The sequence below is a fragment of the Strigops habroptila genome, chromosome 7 (assembly GCF_004027225.2).
Source record: "Strigops habroptila isolate Jane chromosome 7, bStrHab1.2.pri, whole genome shotgun sequence".
In the NCBI taxonomy this organism is placed as follows: domain Eukaryota; kingdom Metazoa; phylum Chordata; class Aves; order Psittaciformes; family Psittacidae; genus Strigops; species Strigops habroptila.
In genome coordinates this window covers 24,478,395-24,492,385 of record NC_044283.2, presented here as the reverse complement: position 1 = coordinate 24,492,385, position 13,991 = coordinate 24,478,395, and the positions used below count along the sequence as shown (strand labels likewise).

The window sequence follows — 13,991 nt, the reverse complement described above, 5'->3', positions numbered from 1 at the left end:
TATCTGAAGCTTTTATGTTTGCACATTCTGAAAATGCCATGCATATATTCAAGCTAATTGGCAGTGAAGTGTTCATTCATACCTCCCTTAATGGGGTGTGGTGTCAGAACCACACGCTTTGTTTTAGCCCTTTAGAACTTCAAACGGTGCAGGAGTACAAATCTTGCTGCTTCTCTTCTGAGAAAAGATGGACCATTGCCTAATCATCCCACGATTACAGAATTTGCACCTACTCCTCTCTCAACCACTTTGCTGATCATGATTTGTCCAAGATCATACAAAACACCATGTATCTGACTATCAGCTTTTAAATTAAAGCCAATCCTCAGAGTGCTCTGATAGTTTTACAATACTATGCTGGCAAAATACTCCCACCATGGACCTAGGCTATGTCAGCAAGGTTGTGTTCATACCAGAACCTACAGTCAGTGAATTATACCAGCAATGGAACAGTCCACCAGTAGAAACTGCACCTATATCTAATGGCTAAGGACTCCAACATTGATGCTGAGGGGTGATCCAGGTTTTCATACTTCTGACTAGTCATTACGTATGACAGCAGAAATCTAGTGTGAACCTCTCCTAGCTACTCAACTCTCTACTGATGTATTTCAGGACTTTTTCTGTGTGATACTACAGATATAAACCCCTGAGAATTAAAATTATTCAAATAATCCACAGTAATTGCTAGCTTCACTATTTATCTGAAGTCTGCAAGAAGACAGAGAGTTCTTGGTCCACAACCAAGAGTACTTCAGTGTAGGGATTCACAAACAACTTCCTTGAGATGAAATAAAACTGTAATTAAATGAGCTAAATTTGACTTTTCAAGTGAAATCTTTACAGGTTAGTTTTAGTGTACATATGCCTTAGAATGCCAGAGTTTATCTTACTGTTCAGTGGAAAATAAAAGTGACTGCAAGTGCATGCATACTACAGGCTCTGCGCTGTTTGTCCTTCACTTAGACTACAAGCAAGCTGTGGGAACGTAACCCTCTACCTTCTCATTCTTACTCCTACTTCATGACCTGCTGTATAAAAATTTCTAGGTAAAGATGGCGTCGGTTCATGAAAATCTTGTAACTACACATTGTAGATCACATTAATGATATACACAAACCACTGCTTTTTAATAACAATAAAAGAATACTTGAAAATCATAAGATCACAGAATAGTTTGTGTTGGAAAGGACCCCCAAATAAACATTGAAACCCAGGAAGTTCTGAGTCTTAAGTGAAATTTCTGGACTGTAACACCCATACTACTTCAATTCTGCCCAAAGAGAAGCCTGCCTAACATCTTCCTAGCTTTTTGCTTCGGTCAGGAAAAAAACTTCAGCAAAGGTCACTTCAAATGTATTTATTGCATTATTTTTACTAACTTACATTCTCTCCTTTTCTATTTAAACCAAAGACAGCTCATATAGGTTTTTTATACATACTTTTTTTAGTTATAATCTTCCAGGATCTGTTTCTGATTAACACAAGTGTATTAAAATAAGGAATCCGCACCACATTGATTTAGGATGCAAAGCACCTAATTTAACAAGTGTAAGAATGAAAAAAAAAAATTAAAAAAAAATTCTTAAAAGTATAATAGTTCTGACAGTACATATTATTTTACTGACAATGAATAAGAGTTGATAGCTAGTCTGAGTACTTCAGCTCTAAGGCAAATCTAAATGGCCACTGAAATTTGGATTAGGAAAAAGATGAAACACTTGGTGTTGGCTTTATTTGTTTATTAAATCAGTACAACCCTGTTAAAAGTGAATCATGTATCCCACTCTTACGGTCACTTGTCCATTGCCAATGCCCCAATCCATCGATCTTTAAGCCTGGAGAGAATCCTTTTATTTAAACCTGGACTTACAGCTACATTTAAATGCCTTGTGTGGTGGCACCCTTCTAGATGTCAAAATCAGTGTCTGAGATCACCTCAGTGTTCCTTCCAATTCCCAGTTATTTTCACTACAAATAATTCTTCTGAGCCAGTTTCATAAAGGCTATGGACATTCAAGGCTTTAACTCCCTAGGACAAAACAAGGAACACAGGTATAGAAAAGCAATTTCCTACCCACATGCTATTGCACCAGAAGCACCTGGGAGCTCCTCGGTCTTTGCACATTTTCCTCCCACACCTTGTAAATCTGGAATTCGGCATACTTCACCATAATCTTACTTACCCAGCCCTTTCCTATCCTCTCGCCCTCCTGCATCTTTCCTGCATGACTGGCAGGCCATGTCAGCCCCTCTGCTGTGCCCAGCAAGGCCTCTGAGGAGCCACCTCTCCACACAGGTTAGCCCCAGCCTCACACTTTTAATGTGCTTTACCAAAAACTTTTTAGAGATTTTCCAAACTGAGGAAAATGATACTTTTAGCTCAAGTAACCAAGAGTAGTCAGCTGAAGACCCTAAATTAGTCTTAAAAGTCATCTTTCAGTTGTCATGCACCTTTTCTGAGCTGGGGGGGCATCTGGCAAACACTTTATAGCCACCTATGCTTCAGACATGCAGTGCACATCATACAGACTGAAACCAGACAGATATATCCCACTTTGCCACTGACTTTCCAGACATACCCCATCTCTTGGAAATATTAAAGAATATTAAATTACAGAGACATTTTGAAAGGAAGGATTTCCTGAGGTGGCTGGCAAGGGCTGCTCTGGAATGCATATTCAGGTCTCTCCTGAAGATTTATAACTAAATTAATGTTCGAGAAACTCATCTGCCAACAAAGAAAGAAAGATTTGGGCGTCAATGCGTGGATGCTGCTCTTCCCCCCAGCTGCCTGAAGAAGGGCTATTTGCTCCTACCTGCCACAGCACTCTCCGTGCCACCGCTCACACCGCTCCCCCCCCATTTTCTATCACGCCGACCAGGCCTCGCCACCGGCCCCCGATGCCCGAGGACCGGCCAGACGAGACCGCGCGGCCATGAGCAGCCCGGCTCCCTGAGGAAGCACAAACATGCCTCTTCCCCTCCCGCACTGTGCGCTGCCGCCCTGCAGTCGGGCACCCGCCGGCGCCCTCCCCGGCGATCCCGGCGGCCGGGCCCTCGCCGCCCAGGCATCACCCTCGGAGCCGGCCCTTGCCCCCCACCGCCCCGGAGGGGAGCCTCGCGGGGTCGGGGCCCGGGCCTCGCTCGGGCCGCGGCCCACCCGTCCCGGCCGCTCCGGGGGTTTTGGCGCCAAGCGGGAGGCAGCGCTGCGGCGGCCGCACCCGGTACTGCCCGCCGCCGCCCTGCGCGGGGCTCGGCGGGCAGCGAGACTTACTGGCCGGCCTCGCCCCTACCCCGGGGCTGGGGGGTCCTGGCTGGGCGGCGCTGCGGGCCCGGCCCCAGGCCCGAGGGCGGGCGGGCAGGCGGGCAGGGGGGCGGCGCGGAGCCTCCTCCCGGGCTGTTCTTCCCCGGCCGGACGGAGAGCGGCACTGTGTCCCCGCGGCGCACGCTCCGCCGGAGCCTCCCCCTCTCCCCAGCCGCCGCTGCCGCCACCGAGCAGCCTCCCCCAACCCCCACCCCTCCCCGAGCAGGAGCCGCCGCCGCACCGCGGAGCAGGGAGGCGGCGGAGCAGCCAGGGCAGCGGCCGGCGGGGGTGGCGGCGGACCGGCGAGGACCACCCGGCACGGAGGCTACTCAATGCTGCACCTTCCGGAGCTGCATGAGGTAAAGGCGGCTCCGGGTCCCGCTTCCCTCCGTGGCCGCTCCCCCGCTCCGCGCCGCCCGCCGCTGGCGGGGGTGTGTGCGCGGAGTCGGGGGGGGGGGGGGGGGGCTCTTTGTGGGCCCGGCCGGGCGCGGGGTGGCGGGGCGAGGAGGGGCGGCGGGGCGAGGGGCTGAGGGGACATGAAGTTGCGGGAACAAATGGAAAGTGGAGAGTGGCCTGGCCCCCTCCCTGGGGGGGCTCCCGGCGCCGCGGGGGGGGGCGGCTGGGGGTCTCGGCGCCGGGCGGGGGGACCGGCGGGGCTGTTTTGTTTGTGCTCGCCGCCGCCTCCCTCCCTCCCTCCCTCCCTCCCCCTCTCCTGTTGGTTTCTCTGCCTCCTGATAGTTTTGAGGCCTAACTGTTTAGGCCTCGTCTCCCGGCTCTGGGGCCGGTGTGCCGGGTCCGGAGCCCCCCCCCGGGGCCGGGAAGTGCAGCCCCGTCCCTCTCCTCGGGCCGTAACGGGCCCTCGGACCCCGGGCATCCTTCGATCGAGCCCGAAATTTCATTGTAAACCCGTCGGCTCCGAACTAACAGTGTTGGGCTGGAGCAGCCCCGCAATGAAAGGAGGCGCCGGAGGGGAATGGAGGGGCCGGAGTTGTGGGGAGCGGCGGCAGCGGCGGGCCGGGCCTCGCTGCGGCACCGCCCGGGGCGGGGGGGGTGGCGGAGGGGGGCGCAGCCGGCGGGGTGATAACCGGGGCCTTCTGCGAATTGAGGGTGAGAAATGGAAAAAGAGGGTTAGAAAGTCGTTTCCATTCTGTTGAACTTTTGTTTTCTGACCGATAGAGGCCGGTAGAGGACTGTGGAGAAGGAAAGTTTATAACCAGCAGCACCAGGATGGACTTCCCTGCTACCCAACCAAAACCTGCTGCCGATGGTAAAATCATCTACTATCCTCCTGGAGTGAAGGAGATTACGGACAAAATCACCAACGATGAGGTGGTTAAACGGTTAAAGGTGAGCAGTGCTGACCACCACCCCTTTCCCTGAAACTTTTGCTTGTTAAGGTAAACATTTCATCACTGGGAAGGAGAACGGCCAGAGCGTCCTTGGCACAGTTGAAATATCTCCTTCTTGCCTGCAGACCTTTGTGGAAATACCACCTCTTTACTTTTCCTTAAAAGAGGAAGAGTCATTTTTGTGATTCGTGACTGTAGTCTTGCAAGTAGTTGCAAAGCCAGGGTCGATACATTAAACTGCTATTTTGTGTGTGAAATATATCCAGTTTTCGGGAGAGGTCTGAAGTGGAATCATGAGTAATAATGCAGGATATGTTCCTGAAAACTTTTGTTGGTAAGCTAGAAGAAGCTTTTTGTGGGTTCCAGCACTTTGAGCAAGCATACTTGAGCAGGGGAAACAAGTAGATCTAGTTAAAGGTATTCTTTACTGAAAAGATAGCACTGGTCGCAAACAGCAAAGATTAATTTCTGGAGTTGGTAGATGGAATTTTGAAGTTGTTTCCTAGGTAAATTCTACCTCAGATTTTGTAATTTTGTATAATACTTAATGTTTCTTTCCTATTCAGTACAACTGGTACTTGGCAAAGTTGCAAAATTTTCATAAGCCAAAGCAACTGTTACAAAAGCATCTTCTCTGCTTGCTTGATAGTGTCCTGGGAGAATGAGGCTTATCTCTGTTTTTTTACTTTTTTAATACCTTTTTTCACTGGAAACGTGATACAGTAGTATTATTTCTTAACTCTGTGCCGAAAATAAAGTTGAGCATTGATCAAATATTGGCACAACTTGCTTGTTAACACTGTGGTGTTTGGATCAGAAAGTTGTAACCTGGGACTTGGTCCTATGCCCAGGATGGAGAGATAGTCATAATTGTTTTAGAGATTGGAAATACTCTCTTACCTGATGATCTGTTTCCCATCACAGCAGTGACCCCACAAAGATTAAAAAACAGAAATCATGGTCTTGGCTGGTCAGTTAGTACATAGAAAAATCTCTTGCCTATAAATGTGAAGAGAATGTAGGCTTTGTGCTTAGCTTTCAAAGCAGCAAGACACACGTCAGTTGTTTCTTTGAAAACGAGCCTTGTTGTCCAATTACAGTTATGCAAATTTTGAATGGACAAGTCCAGCCTAGTATTTTTAAAACTCCAGTGGAACATTGCCAGTTACAGGAGAAGATCCTACAGTTTTGATTGTTTGGACAGAGACCTTGTATGAAAGTCTGTGTCAAAAAGAGAGGAGCGCAGTTTTGAGGTGCTTATTGAAATGGGTAGTTTATTTTGTGCCGGTTAGAGAACTTGCAATGGTGAGCTGTGCAGTTCCTAGATAATAGGAATAATAGAGTTTCAAAGTCATGCATATGTTTTGCTGAATTAATGTGTATGTATTGGACATAATTTTCAGGCTAAGAGCAGATTTTTTTGGTTGTTATTTCTGTCTTTTAATGAACTAATGTTAAGGAATTCAGATGACTTCAAGACTGTAGACTACATGGGAACAAACACTTTGCTAGTGGACCTACCATCACTGAAACAACACAGGAAGATTTTTCTTTTCTTATTGGTACTGTTTAACCTGAGTTTGAGGATTTTTTTGTCAGCTATTGGCTTTACTGAAGCATCAAGAAAATTGGAAGTTCTGTTCACTTTAGAACTAAACAAGAAGTCTTTTTTTTCCTTCATGTCTTTGTATACACATATATAATCTTTATTTATGAAATCCATGCTGCTTTATATCAACTTGATTTATAAAATCATTCGTTTGGCATGTAGAATATTATGACGATGCAGTGCTTGGGATGGAAATGCTTAAAAAAGTGATGGTTTTTTTTTTTTATTTATAAGACAACTTTCCACACCTTAAATATGATCTCATGATAAATGCTGTCTTTAGCAGAATGTATAAATTCAGGCATGAATCAGTCCTTGAAACTGTAGGGGGTTTGCTGCTGCCTTGGCCATGCGTGATCTAAAGATGCTCTGTGTGTCTCTTAGAAGAAATGTGTGTGTAAATTTGTGTTTTGGCCACCAGGCTTTGGGACAGTTCCTGCAAATTTTTGTTCTTTTAGCTTGTTGAAGTAATTGCCAACTTAACTGGTTACAAATTTGTGTCTTTATTAGCAAGTTTTCTGATATTGCATCTGTATTTCTGTGTCCAGATCTCTTCTCGTAATGAAGGCTTTTCTTATTATTGGAACTTGAGACGTTCTGGGCACCTGTCCCAAAGTGCCTGAGCAGCAGCTTTTGTGCCAAGGACTTCTAAAAAGAATGTTTTTCTATCCTTTCCCTCCTTCTGCTTGGGGTTGTGGGTAATAAAATGTAGGCCAGATTCTTTTACAGTGTTTTGATATATCTGTATGATAACATTAGCACAGTCCTGAAAGTACTGAGGATTTTAAAATCAACACGGACCTCTGGAGTGATGTAGAAAGCCTCTGGATTGCATATGTATGATGAATGAAACACTAGTTCAGGTGCTTAATGAAGTCAAAAAGGTGTTTTCTGGTGTTAGATTACATTGATGGGTCAGTGCCTTTTTAGAGTGAGATGGTTATGTGATGTATAATTTCAGCTATCAAAGAAATGATTTTAACTGTGGTGTGGCTGGGGACAAGTGTCCATTTCATAGATCAAATAATGTTTAACCAAGCTAGGCTGCTGGCATGTAGTGGAGAGTTAAGGCTTGCTGTACTTTGACTACAGAATGACTTTTGTATTTATTTTTTTTTTAGGCCAGTGTTCCTCTTTACACTGCATCTGTTCAGGTTATATGGTGATTGGTTTTGGGGCTGTAAGTCACATGCTTGTCAATTTAGTAAGGCTTGTGGGGAAAGTGGTAACTTTTATTCAACCAAGTGACAGAGGTGGAGAAAGCCAAACTATTACAAGGTACCCAAATAGTCCTTTAGTTCCAAAAGTGGGCCAGCAACTAAATGCAAGTTGAGAACAATTGTACTAGCAATGTAATATTTCTTTCCAAAGATAGTTGAAGGTTGAAAGAAGTTTTGGAAACTCAGCATCTGCTTTGCTGCAATGCTTCTTTCTGACTATTGGATTTGTTTCAAAATTGACTGTGTTTTACCGCTTTGTCAAACTCCAGACTTGTATATTGCTGTCAGTAAACTGTTAAATCTCAGATACAACTTTCTCTGGTCACAAGAGAATATCTTGATGTCATTTATATAAAACCTTGTAATTACTATGAATAAGATTAATAGTAGTGTACTTAATGTCAGACACAGTAAAAATAGCCCCATTGATCCAAAATGCCTGGAGACTTTCTCAGAGGCTGACTTAAACAGCCTTTGTAGGCAAAGCCAGAACTGCCACTGAAAGAAGCGGCTCGCTCTGCTGCTTGTCCCAACCTCTGTTCTGTACCCTCTCTACAAGCATTTTGTTTTGCTAGGTGCCAAAACGGATGGGTGAGCAGATCTGGGTTAAAACTTAAGGAAAAAAAACCCAAAACCAAACAACCCCAAAGCAAAAAACCCCAACTAAACAAAACAAATCTGTGTTAATTTTAGCATGAATAATTTCCTTGCCTGATTTATCGTGAGAGCTCACAAATACTTGTGCTGGCATAGGGGAAGAAGCAGCTTCTTTCTATGGCAGCCCTGCCTTAGAGTGTTGAAGGAACTTGTTGATTCAAATGTGAAAGTTTACAAATGTTATCTTCTGAGATAGAGATGGGGACTTTTGCATTGTTTCTGCAAAACTATCTTGCCTGCTAGATTTTTTTTTTAAGTAAAAGAAATAACGCATGATGATGAGTTCAGATACAGCTTTGTACCAACAACTATAGTTTAGTAAAGCATATGATGAGTCTGTAGAAAAAAAGGAAACATTTGTAGTCGAGTGTTTGCTTTTACCTTTAAATACCAGTGTAAGCAACACAAATTCATAAAATCTGTAAAAAGCACATTTAGTCAGACACTAAAGATACAAAATTACCCCCACCCCCAAAAAAAGGAGGAAGTTTCTGAAACCTTCCAAAGGAAAAGGAGTGATAAATTAGTTTCAGCACAGGGATTCTTGACAAAGGTTTAAGGTACTGTAAAAAGTATGTTTTTGTGAAATTAAGAGTTTTATAGGTTAGAATTTGTTGAGGATGGTGAAGTTCTTTGCCAGAGCTGGTGTTATTACTCTGTTTTTGTTGTTGTTGTTTTGGGGAGTGCTTTTCCTTTTGTTTGCAATCAGTCCAGTAGTCTTTTCTGGCATTCTCTGTCCAAGTTTCTTTTGACTTCCATCCTACCACATCCCACCCCTTCACCCTCTCCTCCAGTTCTCCCCCTGCCACCCCACCCCAAGGCCTAGCTTGTGATTGCCTGGAAAAGTTAGCACTCGTAGTGTGCCTTGAAGTCTTCCTCATCTTGTCCCATGGCATTTCCTAGTTATCTGATATGTATTTGTGCCAGAGTGAAACAAACACTCCCTCTCCTTCTTCCCATTGTCTTTCTGCATGTTCCTCTAGTTATTAGATGTTGGCCTCTTTGCAGTTGGGCCTGTTGTGTCTTTATCTTTGAAAGATTATCCTCATATCACTAAAAATAGTTAATGCTAATAATTTATCATATTATGCGCAGGTGATTTTTAGGCATCTGTTACATAACGTTAAATTTGGGAAAGGTTGCTTGTTTGCTGCTTAAATGTTCTGGAGTAGGCGCAGGTATGTGAGAAGAAAAAAAAGTTGCTCTTCACTCACCTGATGTTTCTGCACAAATTAATGGCCACTTTCTGAGACTGTGTAGTTAGATGGATCTTTGATCTGAGCTGGCTATGCCTAGGTAGCTATTTTGAATGAAACTGAAAAATACAAGTTATCGTATCATCTGAGAGAAGAAAATCTTTTCTATTGCCATACATTAGAATTTGGTACGTTTGAGGGGGAAAAGGTAAACATATTAAGTATGTTGGATTGTATTAGTTAATAAATACTATTTGCTGTCAAGACTTAGATGACATGGGTATTTTTGTGGCTAAGACCTCTGACTTGCATGTACTTACATGCTTATATTTAAGAATTAGAAGTAGCTCTGTGGAGGTCATATAGCCAGGTTACAGAAATGATCCACAGTTAATTATTCTAACAATTGGAAAACTTACATTAATTGTATTTAACTGCAGACTGCAGTTTGCAATGTTCTTGAGCTGTTGCTGGCCACATAAGCCTAAAGCCAAATTTCTAATTTGATTTTGCTCATAGTTAAATCTTTTTAATTAGTTTGACTCTTGTAACAATCAAGTTTTTCATTAACTAGGACAGGCCACTAGTCAGAGAAGAAGAAACCTTGTTCTGGTTTTCTTTCCTATTTTTTTTCTTTTTCTTTTTTTTTTTTTTTTTTTTTTTTTTAATTCCAATGGAATATTAGCTGTTTGCTTTGTAAATGTCCCAGTTTTCTCAATCCTTAGAGGAATAGACCATGTGTAGGCTCACCCAATTCCCCCAGATGTTACTGAATTTCAAATTGATTGATGATGACACCCTTTGTTTTTGTATCTGATAATTTTCTTTTGTTACAAGTGCATCAGTAATTAGGGGCAGTTTCAGATGTACAATATTATTGTAATGGTTTCCTGGCAACAATAAGATAAATATATTGTGAAAGAAAAGAAGCCCCAATTTGAAAGGGGGAAGAAACAGAGGTTGCTAAATTAGGAATGATAACTTCTGATGACAGACCACCGAAATGCACGGGCTAGTTCAGAAGTCTTTATGCCCTCATGTATTCTAATAAACCTCAAAAAATTATTAATTTTGTTCTTGTGCTAGTGCTTTTTTTGTGGGGTGGGTGTATAATGTTAATCACAGTTTAAAAGATGGGGAACTGAAGAGCAACTGAAAAGGAAAAATCCAAGCACAAGAAAGACAAGCTGGCTTCGTATGCCTGAGTTGGCATTTCTAAAATGTGACTTCTGAAGTGACTGTGCATTCTGTTGCACTTTATGTTCAGACCACAAGTTCCTTTGATTTCAGTTACATTTCTGAGTTCCTAGCACTAATGTAAACCAGACCTCATTGTCTCTGCTTAAGAACCCAGAAAATGACAAATGTTTTGAGAACTTCGTTATAGGCTGTTTAACAAGCGTTGTATAGAAACTTTGTGATAGGTGGCTTAACATCAGGCTGAACTGTTTTAAAAGATAGTATAGAATATTCCTTTCCTGCAGTGTTTTCCTTCAGTTACAGTCTTCCAGCTTCATTTAATAAGAAAGATGGCCTTTGGGCAGTATGCTTCTCTACTAAGCAACCATGATTAACTCCAGAGCAAGTCCTTTCTGTGGACTGAACCAAGTAATGGCTTCAAGTTTTTGTGGTGGGGTGGGTTTTTGTATGTGTTGTTGGTTTTGTTTGTTTATTTTTGGGGTGTTTTTTTTAAGGAAAAAATCCCAAACAACTAAAGATACATAATCAGTTACCAAATAGTGCATAAACGTTAGGCTTGAGGAGACTGACTGGAGGTTTGAGAGGTATAAGATTGTTTACTGTGGAAAAGAGATGAAAAGAGTTATTGTGGTAAAAGCATACAAAATAATGAATGACAGATAGCAAATTAGGAATTTCTGGTTTTGACCCCCTCCTGAAGAAAGAGCACTCATTGAAATAGAAACTTGAATAATTGTTGAAGGTTAAGTATTTCTTAGGGTCATACTGGAAGGTTGCAGCTGAGCAGAGCTGAGCTGATGTTGTCTTTCATATAAATGACATGCTTTAATCATATAAATCACTTAGTTTGGGTGTGCCTGTCAGTATGTATTTTTATGGTATAATGTGGGAGACTTTTTGTGTATTCAGATAATTTAAACAAAGTTTGGATACAAAATCCTTGACATATAGCTGTATTCTCATGAGGAGTTTGTACACATAAGTCTGCAAAACAGCAGGAGCCTTAGCTGTGCTCAAAGACTCATAAATGAAGTGTTAATCTCACAACAGTGAAGTGAAAGAAAAATTATCCCTTGATTTGCAGACACTAATATGGAGATGATTGGTAGGAAGGGAAATCAAACATCATCTGAGGTTACTTTTCTTCCTTGTCTGCTTGAATAAATTGATACTATTTTGTCTGCTTAGTGCATATGTGCATCTTTGCAACCAGAAAGAAAAACAACAGGCAAAATAATTAACAGATCATTCGTTCGCAGTATATCTTATAGCCATTTTGGTAGTTAAAGAAACCACACTTATGTCTAGTGCACAATCTATGTTAAAGATTCTTCATACATGAATTTTTTCCAGACTGCAGCATCTTTTTGATCATCATTATTACGTAGAAATCTAAAACACATGCTTATTACTGGTGTCACTCAAAGCAGTATGTGTTTGCTGGCTCTGCAGCTGCAGTAAACTAATGAACTGTATTCCCTCTGCTGTGCTGACATCAGATTTTGGCCGTTGCAAAGATGTCTTAAGCATGATGAAGTACTGTTAAAGGTAAACAAAGATAAAATTGGCACAGAGTATGTTCCTGCTTAGAAATTAATGTTGAAAACTTTGTGGTACCTAGATAGCATGGGATATTCTAAACATATGTTTTATTTATGTGAAACAGAAGATTCATAGTTATCTGATGGAGATGTCAGCTGCAGTGTTAGGATCAATTATCAATTTTGTAGCCACAGTGGGAGAAAAATCCATTCAAATTTACTGTGAAGATTGGTCAGCCTTTTTAAAGTCTTGCTTATTCTCAAGTAAGTTTCCTCTTGTTTCTAGTTGTTCAGTTATATTCCCTAATCTTAATGGTACTCTGTTGTCATCCACGAATAGAGCCTGTCACCTTTTGCTGAAACACTATTTGGTAATCATTAGCAATTTTAGGCCTTACATTTTTTTTAGTGTTGTATTTTAATATCTCCTGGCACAAATAATGGCATTTATTCTCCAGGAGATTTATCAAAACTTTCCAAACTGTTGAAACAGAGAATAAGTTTTGTGCTGGCAAAACATATCATAAGCATTAAGCAGACATAGGTCTCTTCTATTTACAAATATTTTTTTGAACTGATACAGATATTGTAGATGAAAGAGAAGGAGAAAGAATATTTTAAAAGGAATTTGATGAAATCAGGTATTTCTGGAGTCTTCCCCAAAACCCTACCTTGCTGGCTACAGCACCTGAAAAATGCACATGATTTTTTTAAAAAAGTAGTCATGTTAGTGTGTAGTAGTGTTAGTATTTGCTTGCAGTCACTAAAGAATCTCCTCTGCAGTTGTAGTCTCTGTCCATCTTACAGCTTTCTGTGAAAATAACCTGATTGGCCATCAGGGAATAGCTTTAGATCTCCAGGTTTACAGAGTTGGGGTTTTTTTTTTTTTGTTTGGTTTGGTTTGGTTTTTTTTACTATTCTGTAACTTGCTGATCTGTTTATCACTGTATCTAACATGAGAGACCATCAAAAGGCCAACTTGAAACTTTTACTTATTATGAAAATCTTATTACTGTAGTTTTAGTGCCTGAGAATTAGTCTCTCATAAATGGAAAGAAAACATATTTGTGTCTTTCAGTTTACTTTGCGTATGTGATAGAGATTTGTCTGGACAAATGTTTTTAGCTTGCTTTTCTAATGAAGTAAGGTTTTTACCCAGTCAGCCGGTCTAATTTCTTTATTCCTGATCTTCCCTGAAGTTACATTAGTTCAAAACTTGCTGGCAGTTAGGCAAAGGTTTCAGAGATGAAAGATTCATCTAATTGGTGCTGAGCAGAATAGAGAAATCCTAATTCTGTTGATAAAGGGAAACTGGACGAGCACTGTTAAACATTTCAAAAGGCAGCAGCCCGTGTGCTAGCTGGAATAAACTCAACTAATTCCCACATGGTGTTTCAGATGTTGCAGGGAATGTGCTGCCCCCTCCCCAGCTCTCCAGGCATGGCACCCAGGGGGAACTGGGCAGGTGTGCAGGAGGATGAGAGTGAGAGATGCAGAAGGGAGTGAGTTGGCAGCTCTTTTGGAGGAGAGTGATGGGGAACAGATCTTTTGGAAACCAGCCATCGTTAATATTGCTGCACATGATAAAGCTCATTTCATATAGCAGCAGTAAAGGAGATAAAACACTAAAATGAAGCACAGAAACTTTTTAATACTCTCTTAAACCACAGACTGGTAGAGGGCTGTGCATGGTATTTGAAAACATGACTAATTTTTTAACTTAAAGGCAGTGGTTCTTTGGTTAATGTTTTCTATAGTATTTTTCTTACATAATTTGGGGGGGAGTCTTGGTTTTTTTGGCTGCTTAGAATCATGGTGATGTTACAAATGCTGAGGCAAAATGTGTGTAGTGAAACTAGAATTAAACTTAGGAAGTGCTTAATATATAGAAAATTTGCTATTTGAGCTTTAT

The 13,991-nt window shown here is 41.9% G+C and overlaps 1 protein-coding gene across 2 annotated transcripts in view; it reads left to right on the top strand.

Annotated features, from left to right (window-relative positions):
- The first annotated feature begins 3,404 nt into the window (after window positions 1-3,404).
- Window positions 3,405-13,991, top strand: part of PDS5A (PDS5 cohesin associated factor A) — an 82,346-nt gene continuing 71,759 nt past the window's right edge. The window contains exons 1-2 of one of the 2 annotated variants that reach the window (XM_030493346.1): window positions 3,405-3,666; window positions 4,484-4,654. In XM_030493346.1, the coding sequence (XP_030349206.1) occupies window positions 3,640-3,666; window positions 4,484-4,654 (198 nt within the window). In that variant the 5' untranslated portion in view covers window positions 3,405-3,639. The remainder of the gene's footprint in view (window positions 3,667-4,483; window positions 4,655-13,991) is intronic. The other variant, XM_030493347.1, reaches the window with a different exon arrangement.